This window comes from Netta rufina, assembly GCF_964035555.1.
Source record: "Netta rufina genome assembly, chromosome: 25".
NCBI classification, from domain to species: Eukaryota; Metazoa; Chordata; class Aves; order Anseriformes; family Anatidae; genus Netta; species Netta rufina.
The window spans coordinates 5,793,218-5,812,095 of NC_140149.1; the positions used below are offsets into that span (position 1 = coordinate 5,793,218).

Sequence of the window (18,878 nt, forward strand, 5' to 3'; positions counted from 1 at the left end):
TGGAGAATTAGCCAATTACCAATTTAACAGAAAGCCAATTTTCCCCTCCCTCCCCTGAATATTTTCAAGGACTATTCCATGTTGTTCACTGGTTAACAAAGTACCAACTTCTTAACTAGGGACCAGTGGATATCCCACATGAATTGCAAATAGTTTTGCCTTTTTTTTTTTCTTGAAATAAAGTTCCAGTTTTTTCTATAAAGGGAACAGCGACTATTTTCTTCTCCTGACACCCCTTCCCCATAATTATTGGTTAAAATACAGCAAGGCCGTATCTGAACAAACCCATCCCTCCCACCACCCCTCCTTACCCTTCCCTTATTTGTCTACAGCAGAATTTAACAATGCTTCCACAGAAAGGTATTTTTTAGCAACGCAACAGTGAACTGAGCAAAACCTACAGAATAATCTGCCAAAGCCTTATTTTGAAGATCAAATGCATGCTCTTTGGTCCAGAGACCTGACTTATCATGAAGAGAAACTGTGATTCCAAAGAAAGAAAAAAAACTACAAGTTCACAGCAATTGGAAAAACTCCTTGTGCGGACTTTTTGCCCAATCTTTCCAATGGTGGCCATGCTGCTGGAGCTCCTGGGAACAAAGTTCACCCCCATCCTCAGAAACCAACAGCTGCTCAACCCCAGCAGTATTACAAAGTCCAGCACCAGGACAAGAACCACTGTGATGGCAGCTCAGCAGGTGCGGCATGGCATCCCGATAACCTCTAGAACAGAAACCATGGCAGAACAGTTCTCTGCTCAAGGTTTGAGTCCTATCAGTCATTTTTGAAAAACAAGCGTGTGAAGCATTTTTAAATCCTTGGAGCAGACACCCTTCCCTATCCCAAGTAAAAATAAAAATCAAACAATCAGAATGAGATGATTTGATACCAACATGTATACAACATATTCATGTTGAGCTTCCATGTTCTTACCCACAAAATAAAGTCTCAGAGGGCAAAGGAAAGATGCTCCCATCTCATTCTGGAAATTAAAATATGTATTTGAGACCAACCCACCCCCCTCCCTTCAAGGAAAGCCCTCCAGCAACTGCGCTGCACTCTTGACAGCGCGCATCCTGAGACCAGCCTAGAGCTCATCTGGAGTAAATTGGCTGCAGATTTGCGTCACCCTCTTCACAGCCATTTCACCCAGTTGTGAAACTTCATTACTTCAGATTCAGAGGATGATGCTTTTTTAGACTTTCAGGGGGAAAATGCAGAATACATCAGATTCTTAATGTTATCTTTGTCAGAGGAATTATTTGACCTAGGGCTCTCATCACTGAAGGCAGAAACTGGCTCCAAGTAATGCGTTAATGTGAAGGCTGGTGTGTAACTAGGAAAACAACAGGAGATCAAAAGGAATCTCAAAAAGCCAAGACTTACACACACTCCTTACTCCTGGGCAGGAAAAAACAAAAACAAAAACTAGGCTTATCCTAGTCATTTGGAGCATCTTTCCATCTGCAAGATTGCATCTGTTAGAGATAGCCTATTGGCACCAAAAATAGGCTGCTTCCTTCTTTGCTGAAAGCCACCTAAAAACGGTGCCCCCGATAGTTTAGGTAAGTGCCAATCCTCAAATAGAGGCTGAGTTTAAAGTAATACTTTCCATTTAAAAGTTCTGTGCTTTAAGAGGGACCATCAAAGCATGGCACCAGGCTAACCTACCACAAATCCAAGCAGAGCACACACATCTGACTCAACACTGCTATCCTGTTCTTGTTACATGTGTGTGCCCTGGTAAGATACAAAAAAACTTTTATTTACATTTTTTCATGTCTTTGTTGCACTAAAATGATCCCTCTTCTGTCTCTCTGGAAAATCGTAAGCTGGCTGCAGTACAAGAGCAAGGTTTTACTTTTGGTCAAAGTTACCACCCACAAACTCCCACCCCACCCCCCACCCCCAAAAAGCACCCCAAAGTTGTTTACATTTAGTACCTGCCAGTCAGATGTAAGCTGTGTGGCTCACAGAGTGTCTGTGACCAAGCTCTTGAGTTTGTACTCTAGTGCAGCATTTGCTACAATTATGGAGTCACTGCTGACAAAAAAAAAAAAAAAACAAGAAAAAACAAACAACACCCTTTCCATCTTGTAAAGTTGTTGTCAGGAGGCACCTGATTTTGTACTTATGATCCTCAAGGAAGTGGGACAGTTAAGTTTGCCTTTTAGTTCCAAACATTTTTACTCAAAAGAAAAAAAAGCGGAGGTGTCAAAATGGGAGAAATTAAGACAATTAATTCCTGCCTTAAGATAAGCAAGCATGGTGTGAGTGCAGCGTCTGTATACACAATAAATGACTGAGCAAAAGGGATTGCATTCATCCAGGTGCCTCCTGACACTGTTGTTGAACAGGCTAAAAGGGAATTTTAAGAGTTTACAGTTTGATTTGTCTCACTCCTCTTGCCTGTAGATCAGGCCAAACATCAAGCATGTTGGGAGGGGCACAATTTAAAGCAACACTATTTGACCAGAAAGTATTTTCCAGCAATATACAATGCAGAGTGACAGAGAGCAAGTCATGCCACAACAGACAAGATGGCAAATAGCTTTCTGTAGCTTCTGACATCAACAGGGGTTTTGTACCCTTACCTGCTCACAGGTCTGTATAGAGGCTGTTTTGGGCAGAAAATGCACAATGCTGCAGGAAGTAAATCAATCCCATAAAGCTCCAAAACTGTCAGTTTATGCATCTAGATCAGTTTCCTACTGTTTCTTTTAAACCCAAATCCACGCCTTATACATATGCTGCTCAGCAACACTGACACCCGCTGGATTTCCCTCACACCATGGTGGAACACAGGTCAGGGCATCCTTCAGAGCTTGTGAAGTTCCTGACGTTTCTAAGAGGGAAATCAAAGAATATCTTGAACAAGGTAAGCAACAGATTTTGAGGCCTCAGAGCCTCTGCAAGCAAATCTCTTCCATACAAGCGGTACAGGACAGTGTTGCTAGCACCAGAGCAAACCCACCCTGACTAGAGACACTTGGAAGCCTGCTCTTCAGGGAGGTCAGAGCATTTCTCATTGCTTAGTGTTGCAGAAAACTGAGCCCCTCTCATCTTTAGCTGCTCCCATAATCAGTCTAATCCCTTTAACCCCAGCAACCTTCATCAAAAAAAAAAAAAAGTTATATATGAACCCAAACAGAAAAAAAATATTTACAAAGTTTGTACAATATACACATCTGATTTTCTATGGGACACACTGCACCAGAAGAAAGAGGGCCATGGCTCTGAAACAAGTCTACATATCAAGTGCTGGAACTACTAATGGAGACTTATGGAAACCAGTCTTTAGTGTTCTGCTAGAGCATAGGGCTTTTCTTATGGCTCCTGCAAAGGATGACAGGCTACTCTTTCCTTCTGGAGCTATGCTGCTGCACCTAATCAGCCCAGATTTTAAGTTGGTTTTGTTTTAAATACAGTATTTACAGTGTGGGTGAACTGCAGATGCATATCAACTCCTCCAATTAAAAAAAAAAAAGTTGAAAAAAAAGTAGTATTACCAATAAGTTTCACCTCCCAGCCCTGGCCTTGAGTACTTGGGGAGGAGGAGAGGGGGAAGAGAGGGGAACTTTGACCTGAAACCAAAAACAGCTGTTGATTCCTTGGGCTGTGTTGGAAAGGTGATATTCTGAATGGTCTCATAGCATAAGGCACTTTGCACGAATAAGTAACAAGCTCTTTAGCTTAAAAACAGATGAGTAAACAGGGAGAAGTTGAAATGCACTCAGTCGATGGTTGAAGAATTTGAAATCGCAGACAAGCTTGTGTTCTTCAAGATTCTTCTCTTTCCAGGGTTTCTCTTCTTCCCTTGCTGCCCCTCCCACCCAAAGAAAAAAAAATTTAAAACCAGCAGTTAGTGCAACTAATGTTCAATCAGCACACAGTGCAAACAAGTGGAAAAACAAAAAGACATTCCTCCTTTCATCTTCTTTCTTCCTTGCTGCCAAATTTAAAAAGAAAAAAGGCCAAGCTCTTTAGTCTTCATAGTTCCGAAATGAAAAGACGAAGAAAAACCCACAAAGAGAAGGGTATCCCCAAAGAAATGATGTGTCACAGATGTGGATCAAAGGGCTTCACCTTCTGGCATGTGTAGTCAAAGCCTTAAAAAACAAAAATAAAAACAAACACCCACAGTTAAATCAATTCTATGCAAAACCAGAATGTAAGTAATGAATCACACTGACTATGTAGCTGCTCCGGAAAAGCCAACGGCATTCAGAACAGCTCATCTTCAATCACTGTACCTCAGAAAGAAGTGCTACTATTACCCAATTATACCCAAACGGCTCAACTACACACTTGTTTACTGTCATTAAGTGGTGTACAATTCTCAGACAAGGTTAGAGCAGTCCCCTTGAAGAAGCCACCCAAGAACTTTGTCCAGGTTCATCATCTGATTTGTTTTGTCTATGCATTTATTTATTTTAAAAGATTGATAAAGCAAGGAAAAGGTTGCAAGTCATTTTGGCATGACTAGCAATCTGCTTCTTTGACAATTTTTGTTTTTGTCAGCTGAGATTAATTTCAGTAGCTTCATCAGTATTTTCTAATTCACGATTTCTAGGAGAAAATACACAACAAAATTACTTTCAACCCAAACAATGTCATCTCTTTATGTTGCATAAGATAGCACCTTAACTAAAAACAGATCAAACATCACCCTCTATTTGGCCTGACTGTAAGAACAACAATTTCCCTGGATTGAAAAAAAGAAATCGACTCAGCATTCTTCCTCAGACAGCGATCAAGAAAAGCCACACTGCTAGACACCCTGGCAGTGAAGCCTCTTTTTTTTATGCTATGTAGACCTCAAGTGGCAATGAAGATGAATTACAGCTTTGCTACCTACTTTGCAGGAGGTTCTATGAAATAAAGACAACAAAACATGAGGCACCTATAGCTTGAACCTGTTCCTTTCAGCTGCTGGAGGTGATTAGGCTTTTCTGTTAATGCAAAATTCTTCCAGATCCATTTTCTCTCCTGGCTTTTTTGATTACCACCTCCCTTTCTGCTGTCACCTACTTCTCTTCTTAGCTAACCAATCCAGAAGGAACTCTTTAGGCTACTAGCAGGCATCCTAGCCTCTCCAAACACCAATCTTCCCACCCTCACTGAGGATCTATTTCAAACCCTTGTTTTCACATTCAGACACGTTTGGCACATCAGTTTCCCTCTTCCCCTGCAACAATATTCAGGCCAGCTCTTCTTTTATCCAACACAACTTCAGGAAGGAATTTACATACGCATATGGTTACTGCTTCTCATCTTCTACAGGTTCACTGTGGTATTCTGCCACATACAGGCTCTTGTCAATGTTGCTTGGTATGGGTTTAATTTCAGTTCCCAACTGCTCCTCAATACTTTTCAGGTTGAATCGATCATCATAGGTGATCAAGTTGATGGCCAGGCCAAGATGACCAAAGCGACCTCAAAAAAGAAAAAAATACAAACTGAGTGATAGAAGGTTGATTGGAAAAGTCTGCGGGTTCTGGTGTTAGTAACAATGCCCTCTAATGGTAAAAGAAAATCCAGGCCCTGCAACAGGTCTTTGAAAGCATTTAAGGACTTTTGTACTACTACAGGAGTAAGAAAAAACAAGGGGTTAAAAATGCTCCAACTGCACATACTCATTAATAACCAACTCGAAGTCTTCTCCTACTACAGTACACATGTCCACCCTTTATTAAACGAGAGTTACTGAACAAGCCTGAACTACAGAGTTCAAGTACAGAAAAATCTAAGTCAGAAAAATCTAAGGTATTCAAAATAGTTCAAGTATATTAATAAAAAGCAGAAGCCAATTCAATGCTAAGGAAAAACTCACAGTTACCAAAGTTGTTTCTAAAAGATGCTTCTCCTCTCACCTGATCTGCCAATACGATGGAGATAAGTCTCCGCCAGCTTTGGGAAATCAAAGTTTATCACCACGTTCACAGCTTGGATATCAATACCTCGGGTAAACAGATCTGAAAGACAATTCAGGTCAAGAATTATGTTGATTTAGGGTAGAAAATTTAGGAACAATTAACACTGGCCAGCACTAGTTTGTAAATATATGCTGTCCTCGTATCAAGGCATTTTACATACAATTCTGTTACAGCTTCTTCTTGCTCTTTATCCACTTTAAGCGTAATGCAAGAAGAATGATCAAGCCCTCAGATCTTCAGATCTATGCCAAAAAAGTAACTAACATCAATCCAGTTTTTGCACGTTAGACTATTTTTGAGTAGGTCATTTTATACAAGCACCTCCTCTAACATGGCAGATGTTGCCATTGTCACAACAGACTTGAGATCTGAACTACATCCCACCAGCTTAGCTATTTTTATTTCACTTCAAGTTGAGTTAAGACTACCCAGATGCATGTAACAACTGTCATGGTACAGCCCAAACAGGCTGTACTGTGGATAATTCACATCATATACAGACCAATCACAACTACAGATCATTTAGGAAAGATGAACTATAGACATGTAAAGAATCAGCAAAGTGTAGTCCAGTAATCCTAGCCACAGTTACACCTACAGTTCTGTTCTTTCCTAAAGCTTATGGCCCTACAATTTACAGAGCACTTGTGAGAACATACAGAAAACATAACTGAAGCAGGAAACATTATCACAATAAAAGGATTTGTTAACAAGTTGCACCTTCACAGTTTGTCGCAAAAGACCAAACCCATATGCCTAAAGGAGTGCAGCACTCTGCCCTACACCCACTTGACAAAATTCTCTGATCAAAACATTAACTTGCTTCATCACAAATCAAGTTACCTGGCTCACCTGGGCTACTGACTAATCAGATTTCTATTCACAACCTTCATAAAAGGAAATACATTTAGGAACTCTTACCAGTGCAAACAAGATTGCGGCATAAGCCATTTCGGAAATCGTGGAACACACGATTGCGGTGCTCCTGGAAATATGTAAAAACAAAAAAACAGCTGTGACTTTCAGATAGGTATTCGAGTTACAAATACTGACCTTCATTCACATAAATTCCTTCCCCTCATCACTACTGACAGCTGAGTCAAAGCTGCTTGTACAATTTCTTAACACTTCTTACCCATATATTCTAAAAAACCTTTTGACAATGCCTTTTAGTACACTCACCGATAACAAGGAAATCAAGAGCGTGAATCTTGAGGACACGTGAACTAATCTACAAGTAACAAATTCCTGCACCAGCGAAGCTGCAGACATTTTTCATGGTTTTGTGAACTAGGCCACTGGAGCTCAATCACTATGCAGCAGTCAATGCCTTCCAGCAAGAGCTTCGATCAAAGCCATCTCCCTGCCTTCTCAGATCCCCCTACAGCCACAGTGCAAGATTTAGTGCTTGGAAAGCCAGGCTAGGCACTCAAATCAGCTGAGTACTGTTATTTCTGTTTGTACTCCTGAACACCACATGAACAGCTACGCTAAACACTCTGGAAAGGGGCTTAAATATGAGGGGAGGAGTCTGAAAACAAAACTGAAGCAATAGCAAAGCAATACATGTCTAAGTTTTTGAAGACCATGCAAATTTAAAGCAAGTATGAGACTTAATTCAGCTACGTGCTACATCTGTGGAGTAAGACCTGAAATTATGTAGTAGCAGGACATAAACCACTGTAACTTCATACTCACCTGCCTCATTTTAGCATGGATATAGAAGCAGGAATAGCCCAACTGGGAGATCTTTTTGGCTAACAATTCAACCCGTTGAGAGGAGTTGCAGAAAATGATCGACTGGTTAATCTGGAGCTGAACATATAAGAAGCGTGTTAAGTAAATGCAGAATTTCAGTAACAGATGATCTAAGGCAGAAAGAAGGCAAGACAGGTGCCACAAGTAATTCATACCGTATTTTTGTACAAGAGGGAAAAAAGGTTAACACATAACAAAACTGCAAGGCAAGTTTTGTTTGAGGCAAACACACTCATTTTTAGCTTCAGCTTATATAGTATGATTAGCAGATTATGACGAGGAAAAAAAATCTGTCACTCTGATTCTTATTCTTGATTTTGAAGGGAACAAAGCGTTTGTAAGTTCTTAACCTGACCTACACCACTTACCCTGGAAAACAGTGTATTGAGGCAATGAACCTTCTGACGCTCAGTTACATAGGCATAGTACTGAGTAACTCCCTTCAAGGTTAACTCCTCCATCAGATTAATCTCATAGGGTTTCTGCAAATGGGAATTCTGAAAGATAAAGATAAAAATAAAGCATGCGTATCTATATGCAAAGCAGCATAAGGACTTCCCATCCTGTAGCACATTCAATTCTTCCATTGCAAGGATGCACTAACTAGCCAATCTTTATGCCTGTCACTAGACAGGGTAGGTGAAATTTCAAAGGATTACTTATAAAACCAAGGCTAAACATGCCAGGCTACACAGGATCACCTTCTAGAAGCAAATCAACACAAATAGCGTTAACTACCGAATGAAGAGGAAAACAGTGCATCACATGCAAGAATTACATGTACTTCCCATTAACGTTATTTCTGGACAAAAGTTGTTTCAAAATTGCTGTCCTACACTGAGGCTGTTATATTAAACCAGAAGTGTTGATGCATAAATAAATGAGCAACACCCACTCATGCAGCTTAGGTGCAACGTCACCACAATCACATGTATCTGAATCCAACTACACTCACCATGAATTTCTGTACACTCAGAGGGAAAGTGGCTGAGTAGAGCAAAATCTGTCTGTTTTTAGGTAGCGTAAGAATAATGTCTTCCATTATTTGTACAAAATCTTGAGACAGCAACTTATCTGCCTGTAAGAACACAAGCACAAATGAGTAAGTCAAAGAAGTAGGGCAATCTTTCAGTTTCCTGGTAGTATCACGCTGGAAAAGAAATACAAATGCACCAGGAATATCCTCCTCCCTACCTTCACAATGGCATCACCCCTCTGGAGTGAATACCACATCTGATTGACATGTGAACATGACATCTGATTTAGTTTCTGAAAACAGGATACATCAGTAAAAGGAAGTTTACATTTCCCATTTTCAATACTGATTTAAGCAGAAGCAAATTGAAGAAAAATACATGCAATGGGATTTCTAAACCAAAACTAGCTATCACTGTTCCTATCAGTCATCCAAAAGCTTTCACACAATTATTTTTCTCAACCTCTCACTTAGCAGTCTGTTGGATGTTCATAAATCAGGTTACGTGAACTTATGTGGTAAGCACAATGCATTCATTATGAACAGATACCAAATGAAACACAATCCTTCAGTTCAGAATAAACCAATAATCTATTTTGCAGTAACAGTGTACAGAACAGGCAAACCTTCCTAGGTGGCTTCTTGGAAGTTTTACATGCAGAAAAGCTCTTACACCCAAATACCTTCTCAAAAACAACAAGAAATTAATTAGCTATAACCTTAGTATCCCTAAGCAAAGGTATTTGTTGCTGTATATAATGAGGTGGCTGGCTGAGACACATCATTCATTTAAATTGTTAATACTCCAAAAGGTTTAATATGAGCAACTTGCCTCATCCAATACTATCATCTGGACATGCTCAACTTTTGCTACTCCTTTCTTGATGAGATCGAGAATTCTGCCAGGGGTAGCTATCACCACATGCACTGTAAGGTTAGAAGAGAAAAAAATAAGGTGATCAAAACAATGTTTCCAGCATTCAGAGACATGTTTTATACCAACAGATTGAGTGAACAACTGTATACAAACAGTGACTAAGACATAATACAGTCTGTTCTGTAACAAGCATAACAATAACACAGACATAACAAAAAAGCAGAAGTTACAATGCCACACTGTAAAAGCCCAAACACCAACTGTAGCATAGCAAAGTGCTCTGACCTGTATCATCAAGCCTCATTATGTCATCTCGCAAATTGGTTCCTCCTGTTGTTGCCATCACTTTGGCACCTCCCATGTGTTTGCTGACTTGGATACAGATTTGACTGACCTGCAGGGCTAGTTCACGGGTGGGAACAATCACCATTGCTGGAAGTTAAAAGTGTCAGCGTGAGTTACTAATAACACACTACCAAAAATACTTCTCTGTAGAGGACAGAGATTTCATGAGAGCCATACTTCTGCAGTTTTGGAGTTCCACACTAGATATCTACATTAAGTCGCAGAAATTGCTTAAAACAAGACACATGCCATGCAAGGGTTCTATATCCCTTGATATTCCCTCCACATGAGTCACCCAGCCACCATGCTTCTGTGTATTACTCCAAATCCATTTTCCAGGGCAAGACAGTGAAGGCCACTAGACACCTTCAAGTTTTTAAAAGAAGCTGGAAATTTAAAATTCCACTTTCCCTCCACCACTCCCTATGTACTTGCTTTACAAATATCAGCAGATAACCTACACTGCTGCATTTCATCGACCACTTTTAGATTGAAGTCTGCTGCACAGCAACCAATACTATTACCTGGATGCAGCCATGGAAGACCCATGCCAACTGACCTTGTATGTTGTCCTTCTTTAAGTCTAGCCGTTCAAGTAAGGGAATGAGGTAGGCTCCACTCTTGCCTGTTCCATTTTTCGCTCTAGCCAAGATATCCCTACCAGATAAAGCAATGGGGATGCTCTCCTCCTGAAATGCAATGACAGTCAGCATGTGAGCAATCATGAGCCATGCTCATTAAAGACTGGCCAAATATAACTCGCCTCGCTATATGACGTTAAATCTGTTCCATGAAGGAGTATCTTGCTACTGCAAGTATTGTAGACTTACACACAGCAGGAGGGAGTTAAACCTATCAGCAAAGAGCTCCCCAGCAAAGCAATAGCTCTGCTCCCAACGTCTCACATAAAGCCCTCTTATGACCAGACAGGATGAGAACCAGTGCTCGGGTACCGCAGGAATTGTGAACCCGTACAGATGCATTAGTAAAAAAGTGAAAAATTAGGAAAAACTGGGAGGAGACAGTGAGAATCACTAGCAAACTCCCCCAGTGGGAGAAAACGCCCACATCTATCTTAACATTGGAAAGGCATCAGCCCATGCAATTTCAAACCCGCATGTTTCTGTGATACACTTCTCAAAACCAGCAGGCTTCCCTTTTAAAACTTCAGCCATTCAGACAAAGGCCACAAGTATTTTTCATTTGCTTTCTTTTACAGCGGTATCTAAATGACCCAAGTACATTCAGCCTTTTAATTTGGAAAAGCTGACACATTAGAATCTGTTCTAAAGCAGGTAAATTAACAAAAAGCCATATAAAATGGCCTGGATGTCAGTGGGGGGGGATGGGAAGGGAGGAGAAGAGTTCAACACCACACCCACTCCCCTAAGTTTACATACATTAGCATTTACTTATGGAATCAGCCCTAGAAGTAAAAACAAGATGGAGAGACAGAAAAAGTAAACTTACTAACACTCTCTCCCCTATAATCTCCATTATGACTCCTTCCAGATATTTATGATTAAAAAAAAAAAGCCAAGAATGGGTGATACAGATATCTTAGTAACAAATAAAGGTATGCAACCTATGGCAGACCTATTTTCCAGAAAATTTACAATACCGCTGTACTCACTGCAACTACTTATCTGAAGGATGCTACTGAACATGGGATTAACATACCAATGCCTCTATAGTTTCGTTACCCAAATGGAAGCAAAATTCCACTGTTCAAATCCCCAGTTTTCCCAAATCATGACATAAATATCTGACATTTAAGCACAAGAATTTCAGAGTTTATAAAGAATTCAGCTGCTGCTTATAACTAGTCTGTTTTAACAACCTGAATAGGAGATGGTTTTTCCCAGCCCATTTCAAAAATTCCCATCAGCAACTCCCGTTTCAAACAGTAATCTTCAAACTCATTTCCTTTTGTGGAGGTCACGTCCTAAATAATCACAAAAAGCACATCCATAAGATTAGGTCATACAATCCACAGCTGTAAATCAGTCAGACTCAATGAGAGAGTGCTTATGCAAGAAGATCACAAAGCACATTTCATTACTACACAGGAGTTCCCACTAATCTATGCAACACCATACAGCGGAGAAGTAAATATTAACTTTCCAATAACCAACTACAACACTGTGCATACACTGACGTATTTTGATCTCCGTCTTGCAGGAGCCATTGACAATTCGCCTCATGCTATAACAGTAAGGAAATAAGAAATACACAGTCAACTCTGTTTTTGAGCTTTACAAGAGAAACATCTCTCCTGAGCAGTTTTAAGAGAATTAAAACAGCAATTCTTCATTAAAAACAGGTTAGCAATAGCTGAATTGCCTTTGAATATTTGATTACAAGCCCACCGCAGCTTCTCCCACAACCTTCATTCCATATTTATTCCTAAAGTTCAAACGTCCTTACCGAAGTTTTGATTCTCAAATCCTTTGGAGGGAGTTTTAAAGTCTTCTTCCAGTCATCACCAGGTCTACCGAAAAAAAATCTGGTTTAATAAGTTTATTTTGCATCATGATTTTCTTAGGAACAGTGATTTAACATGTAACATTTTCACCTCCTGAAAGCTAAAAACACCTACGCATATGAGCTCAAGTCCTCTCTGAGCTAAGCGGATACAACAGGCAGGAAACTGTAAACACAGAAATTCACCAGTCTGCCAAGCGCAAGAGAATTTGTGAAATCTTTATCCAGTCATGATTCAAATCCCATTTTTAGGGCACTGAATTGATCCAGTAGAACAGACTTAAAACTACACGCTGACATGTTCATAATAAAGTAATGAGCTGTAATAAAACCACAAAACTATAGTTCACTACTTCAAAAAATAAAAACCTCATGCCCAAAGACCATCTATTCTTTATCCGTAATGTAAGAAGATGGAAATACTCTGGGGGAGAAAAGTAAGTAAATACACACTCCACTTGTTGAACTGTTTTTTAATTTTGCACCAGAACTTGGAACAAGTCCTCAAGTATTCCATTTTGCCATTATGCACTAAGGTATTTTCTTCAAAAATAACTGAATAGCAAAAGAAAAGTGAATGTTGCTCAGGGGCAGCAGAGAATGACCCATTACTGTACCACGCAAGTCTCGTAAGTCTGTCAGAATTTCCAACCAGCACATTCACATTTTATCAGCATGCTTCCTAAAACACAGTTTGATGAGAAAAGAGAGAAGAGACGCATACAAGGGTGTCATAGTGGTGCTGTATTATCTCAGCTTACACTTTGACTAATTAAAGTTCAGCATTATACTGGGGAGAGCACACTACTTTTCCAAATCATTGACAAAAAAGATAACCAACTTGAAAGAATTTCTCACCACAAGAGAGATCAGCAACAAACTGAAAAGCATACAAAACTGGACTAGGAATAGGCAATGTTTCCTCCTGTCTCAAGTATCAGTTCCTTCCCACTCCCCAACTTCCTTCTCATACCACTTGAAATGAGCAAAGAAAACAGGATGCTGCTGCTCAGCGGGCTGCCTCTGACAAGCAGCTCCCTCTGAAAAGTTTCAATTTCCACAACAAACACATTGCTAAGGTAATTGCCAGAAAGCAGCTCACACCTGGAAATACAGCTTTTGTTTAGTAATGCACATCCTAGGATGCTGCTGTCATCAACATCATAAAACAACAGAACAAAACTTTTAAAACACAAGTACCCAAGAACGCTTTCCCTTATAACAAATTTTGACATTCTTCTTGCGGCATTTGACACAAATACTTACTTAATAGTGGTGGTCATACTCTGTGCTTGTTGTTGAGTGCCATTATTGATTGTGTTGGCATTTTTCAGCTGGTTCATCTGTTGCTGAGTCTGTGTGCCTCCACCTCCTGGGCCCCCGCTGGGTTTTACAGGGCCTCTCAATTGCCCATTCTGACTGGATAGACCCATTATAACAGGGTTCTCTGTTCTGGCCGTGCTCATGCTTCTGTTTTTAAAGATGTCTTTTTAGACTTCAAAACTTTGAAAGTCAGTACAGAAACTGTAATAACAGTTTATTAGACTCTCCAAAATGAAGAGATAAATAAGTCTTGCTCAATATATGAGTCCTTTATTGCAATGCAGGCAAGCACCTGTAAGTCACTCAAAAGTAAAGTAGTAACTTGCTCTGATGCACTGTGGATCAACCTTTTTTTTTTTTGTAAAAAAAAAAAAAGCCCTCTATCAAAGTTGAGTTATATCAGAATTCACTCGCTTCACTCTGAAAAAGAAGCAGACAATAACAATTAATATATGGACTTCTGAATATGCAAATCCTTCAGTTGACTTCGCTATTTTAAAATAGCCTGCAACACTGCGTATTATCTAAAAGTCACCTCTTCCCAGGCAGCACACAACACAGGATCCGTTTTCCTTTTTTCTCAGTGGAATTATCAGAGACATATCAAACTTTTTTTTTTTTTCCCCTTGCTATAAAGCTGAGCTTAGGTCACCAAAGATGACTTTGTAAACAGCTGTACTTTCTTTCAGGAGCATTCCAGCTAGTAACCACTTGAAAAACAGTACCTAGACTCCCCTGTGAAGTAGGCACAGATTACCTCGATTGCTTTGCCTGTTCTTGAAACTCCCCCTCTTCTGGGACACAGGGAAGCAACGATAAAAACCTAAGCAACATTATGTACAAGTTTTCGATAAAAAACAAAACCACAATATCAAACGGACATTAAAGCAAGAACTGAAGAAATCCTGAAGTTACTCTGATTGTCCTTTTCGTGTAAGAAATGAAATTGAAGCGATGCTAGAATTACGATAGAAATTATGACGTTATCTGTGAAAACAAAACTCATCCTCCCCCAACTCCAAAACTTAGTTCAACCAACTTATTCATAACCTTTTTTATCGGGCATTGATTTAACACCGTTTAGAATATTGAAACGAATGATATTATGCTGCTGAAACAGAGTAGAGCAGCTTCTTGTTGAGCCTAAACATTTACACCAGGAATCAGTTAGCCTCCTGCTTGATGTTACCTTCCAATCACCAGTAAAAACTCACATCGCACTCAGGGTTGGAACTAGATGATCTTCAAAGGTCTCTTCTAACTCACATCACCCTATGATTCTCAGATAACATTTGGTATACATGACTTAGTATCAACACTGTATTTAACAAGTGTTGCCAAAACTGCAGAGAGAGAACACGAAGTCTGCATCTCACATACAGAAAATACAGCCCAGAGATGAAGATCTCCTTACAACAATATTAGCCAGCCAAGTCAAAACTTTTCAAAAGCAACCGAAAGTAAGCTTGCTTGCCTGTACAGTTTCTGATTGTAAAGCACTTGCAACTTAGGAAGTGCATAGGAAAAGCAGGTTACTGCTTGCTAGGGTGGAGTGCTCAAAAAAAAAAAAAAAAAAAGGCAATTCCCCAGTGAATTACACATACGTCCAAGAGCACTTCAAGAGAATGGAAAAGGAATGCAAACTCCTCTCAGACTTCCCAGCTGTTTCCAAGCGCATCGATTAGAGCTCTGCATCAAAACTTTAACATCAGTAGAAATAAGATATTTCTCCTAGTTATCTTCCTGACTAGAAGCACGGTTATGAAGTATCTCTGAAAAGACAGCTCTCCTTCCCATTAACTTGGTTAAAACAAAAAAAAAAAAGCAAAACAGAAAAAACAGATCACATAAGGCACCACGGTCACGTAACAAACTGTGATGAAAGTGGCAAAGACCACCCCAATATTTTTAGCAGAGAAAACCTCTAGTTCCTTTACAGCCTCTCACTCGCAGCTACGCTTCAAAAACACGAAAAACCAAAAAAAAAAAAATTACACAAAACCTCGCCAAACCCAGAGAGCCGCCGCGCTGCCGGCCGCCAGCAGCCACCATTTCGCAAAGCGGAGGCCCGACGGCGCAAAGCACCCCGCGTTACGGCGGCCCCCGGGCGGGCACAGCCCGGCAACCACCGCCAGGCCTCTCCCTTCTCCCTCACCACGACAGAGCCGGGCCCACCGGGCCACACCGGGCGCAGGCCAGGCCGCAGTGCGGGCCCCTCCGCGAGGCCGCCGCCTCCCGCGAAAAGCAGCTGCGCCACACCGGCACCCCCCCGCCCGCAAACAATGGAGCGGCCTCACCCGCGGCCTCCCCGCTCCTCCCGGCGGCCAGCACCGCCTCAACCCGGCCCCGCCGCCCCTCCACAGGGCCCCCGCCGCCTCCAGGCCCCGCTCGGGCCCCGCCGCTCCCGCGCCGCGCCTCAGGCCGCGAGGCGAGGCCCGGCCCGGCCCGGTAACCACGGCGGCGGCTCCCCCTTTTTCACCGCTCCCCCGAGCTCGCTCTCACCCCGGCAGCCCCCGGCGTCGCTCACCGCCCCCGGCCGCGCTCCCCCTCGCCCAGGTACAAAATCCTCTGGCTGCCGCTTGGTGCCTTGTTATGGCGACTCGACGCTCCAAGATGGCGGCTTCCTCCTTCCTCCCGTGCGCCCTCCCCCTCCCGGCAGGGCAGGGCAGGGCGGGACGGCCCCGCCCCGCGCGCACGCGCACGCACGCACGCACGCATGCGCGCGCGCGCGGGCTCCGGGAGGGGGGGGTCACGTGGTCACGCGGCTGTGGCGGCCCGGCCCTGCCGCTGGGCGGCGGCCGCGGCCCTGGGCAGCGCGGGGCGCTCGCTGCGTTTATTTTTTTTATTGCTCTTTTAATTACCAATAAAATGTGGTTATTTCAGCCCGCGGCCTTTACCCATCCCACCGGGGGGCGAGTGGTTGCGGTGTTTTGCCGAATTGCACCAAAGTGGAGTCCAGCCTCCAACAACGCACTGAGTTTAGACACAGAAAATGGTAGTGGAAAGCTTATTTCAGTTATTCTTTAATTTAAAAGGAATCCACTATTATTTTTTTTTCTGTCACAGCACAATCATCTCCATCAGGCCTGGCGTACTCAGTTCAGACACCTCTGCCTGCTTCTCCTAGACAACAAGCCTCATTATTAAACTCTTTCCTTTCATTTATTCCCCAACTCTTTGCCCTGCTGCGGCTGCCAGCACCCCCTGCCCCATCAGCTCTCATCTCCTGAGGCAGTCAGGAGGCTTCAGCTTCCCCTTTCAGCCCCTCTCCCTCCTGATGTGCCCCACTTTTCTTCCACATGCTTCTCTTCCATGCGTGGCAAAAGAAGGAAAGTGAAGATAGGAGTCCTGTGCCTTCCCGTGCCAGGAGTGGGATGAAGAAGCTGCATCCCCTGTGCCATGCCGGGCAGGCAGCAGTCACTGCTGGCGAGGTCCCTGCTCCACCACACGGCAGTCTCGGTGCCCGTCATGGTGCAGGGTGCAGAGCTGGGCATTGCACTTCACCCTGAGATGCTCAGGAAATAGCATGCACCAACCCTAAAAGAACAAATGACAACAGCAGTTAACGGATCAGTAAAGCTGACTGGTGTGTAGGCAGCGCGGAGGTCACCAACCTTCAGTTATGGTAGCAGCAAATGAGGTGACTGGAAAAGTGAGGAGAGGGGATTCAGGAGCCAGAAGCGAGCTAGCTTTTCTCAAGCAGAACTCAGAAAGTCAGTGTAGTGTCAAACTGGCCAGTAGAAATTTTTGGTCATTATACAGAATAGACAATCTTCATATTCAAGTAGTGCATTTTATCATCCTTATGTACAGCTGAATAACTTCCCATTATCAGAATATCTGATAAAAATTAACATTGTGTGTTGGTGATAATACAAGACTGGTTTGCTAGCCAGAGAATGTACCCGTAGCAGAGTTTGGACAGGCACTGCCATGCACTGACACCAAAGCAGTCCTCAAATATTTATTGTTGAATCTTGTTATAATTTTATTTTTTATTTTATTTTTTTAGGTTGCTTACCTGCCGGTCTCCTGTGGAGTGACATTATTCTTAATTTAAATTCCTTTTCTCTCCATCTAATTTTCTTCTATAACCTCCTCTCTGTCATCTTTCCCAGCGCAGCAACACATGGATCCTGTAAGTCACCTCGTCTGTGGTAGCAATCACACGCTGCAGCAGTACGTGTCTACAAGGGAATTTGTTGTTGCCTATGTCCTTGGAGCGGGCTCCCTGGAGCCTCTTTATTTGCAGCCCACCTCTCAACAGCCTGGGAGGTGCTTCCCACCTCCGTCTCCCTGCAGGCACACCCTGCAGATGTCCCTCTGACTTGGGAAGTTCAGCATCACCACCAGCCCCTATGCAACTACCGCACCTTACTTTGCACCATACTTTTGTTCCGCTTGCAGGGCAGACTTGGGGGGGGTAACATTGATGGTCAGAAGCTCTCACGGGCGGAGCTAGTCCCAAGCACACATTGCCATGGGGAGCACCACCCTCTTTGCTAGCCCTCAAAGGAAGTCAGTGATGCAGAGTGCTCCACCCTCCAGTTCTTGCTCAATTAAAACATCCTTCATCACCTTCCCAGGGGCTGGATGAGCACCCAGCGGCCTCCCTCCAGCACCGCTGAGCTCTGTCCTTTTCCCCAGAGAGGGAGGGGGTGCCCCAGTGAGCAGGTACACAAAAAATGTCCTCGGGGGCTAGTGAGGGCAGGAGGGAGGGATGGCAGCGCTGTCCTTGCGAAGCAGGTCCCTCCTCAGCATTCCTGGCCAAGCCAGGAGCACTATGCTACTGCTAAGAAGCACTAAAAGCAGGTAAAATCCAGTGGTGCTCACCAGGCTGACACCTTCCTCACTGGTGCAACTCCTGCCAGCCTTCTTGCTGGTACAGAGGCGCTGGTGCAGTTGTGCCCACCCTCCTCAAACCTCAAAAAGCAAAAAAGCTCTGCCAAAATACCAGCTGTAATACCACTCTCTCCTGCTGACCCCGACTGGAGATTGTACACTATGAATCCACTGCTACAGCAGCAGTAGGACAGAACGCTCATTCCCCCAGACATGTAAGCATGTTTGGGGTGAAGCAGCAGGAGGAGGAGAGAGAACAGCCACAGGGCACTGAGGCTGAAGTGGCGAGGAGGACCCCGAGGGCAATGGTAGCACAGACCAGAACAATGCATTTCCT

The 18,878-nt window shown here is 42.8% G+C and overlaps 1 protein-coding gene across 3 annotated transcripts; it reads right to left on the minus strand.

The window, feature by feature from the left end:
- Positions 1 to 1,897: 1,897 nt before the first annotated feature.
- Positions 1,898 to 16,336, minus strand: DDX6 (DEAD-box helicase 6). 3 transcript variants are annotated; one of them, XM_084301584.1, is made up of 14 exons: positions 16,227 to 16,336; positions 13,643 to 14,119; positions 12,320 to 12,383; positions 11,733 to 11,837; positions 10,452 to 10,581; positions 9,833 to 9,979; positions 9,499 to 9,597; positions 8,650 to 8,768; positions 8,063 to 8,191; positions 7,635 to 7,751; positions 6,858 to 6,921; positions 5,874 to 5,975; positions 5,253 to 5,436; positions 1,898 to 4,109 (listed from the first exon to the last, which is right to left on the minus strand). In XM_084301584.1, the coding sequence occupies exons 2-13, from the start codon at positions 13,840 to 13,842 to the stop codon at positions 5,261 to 5,263; spliced, it is 1,452 nt and encodes a 483-aa protein (XP_084157710.1). In that variant the 5' UTR covers positions 13,843 to 14,119; positions 16,227 to 16,336; the 3' UTR covers positions 1,898 to 4,109; positions 5,253 to 5,260. The 3 variants fall into 3 exon arrangements, with proteins under 3 accessions (XP_084157710.1, XP_084157711.1, XP_084157712.1); XM_084301585.1 differs by having other exon boundaries at positions 16,202 to 16,324; XM_084301586.1 differs by lacking the exon at positions 1,898 to 4,109 and adding an exon at positions 4,124 to 4,569.
- Positions 16,337 to 18,878: the final 2,542 nt, after the last annotated feature.

What these genes read in the sequence shown, in the direction of transcription:
- DDX6 (XM_084301584.1), bottom strand. Translation starts at nt 13,842, where the DNA reads ATGAGCACGGCCAGAACAGAGAACCCTGTTATAATGGGTCTATCCAGT. An exon ending in TGAGTGTACAGAAATTCATG is followed by an intron (nt 8,192 to 8,649) that starts GTGAGTGTAGTT and finishes TTTATCTTTCAG; the next exon opens with AATTCCCATTTGCAGAAACC. An exon ending in CCATCGTATTGGCAGATCAG is followed by an intron (nt 5,437 to 5,873) that starts GTGAGAGGAGAA and finishes TTCTTTTTTGAG; the next exon opens with GTCGCTTTGGTCATCTTGGC.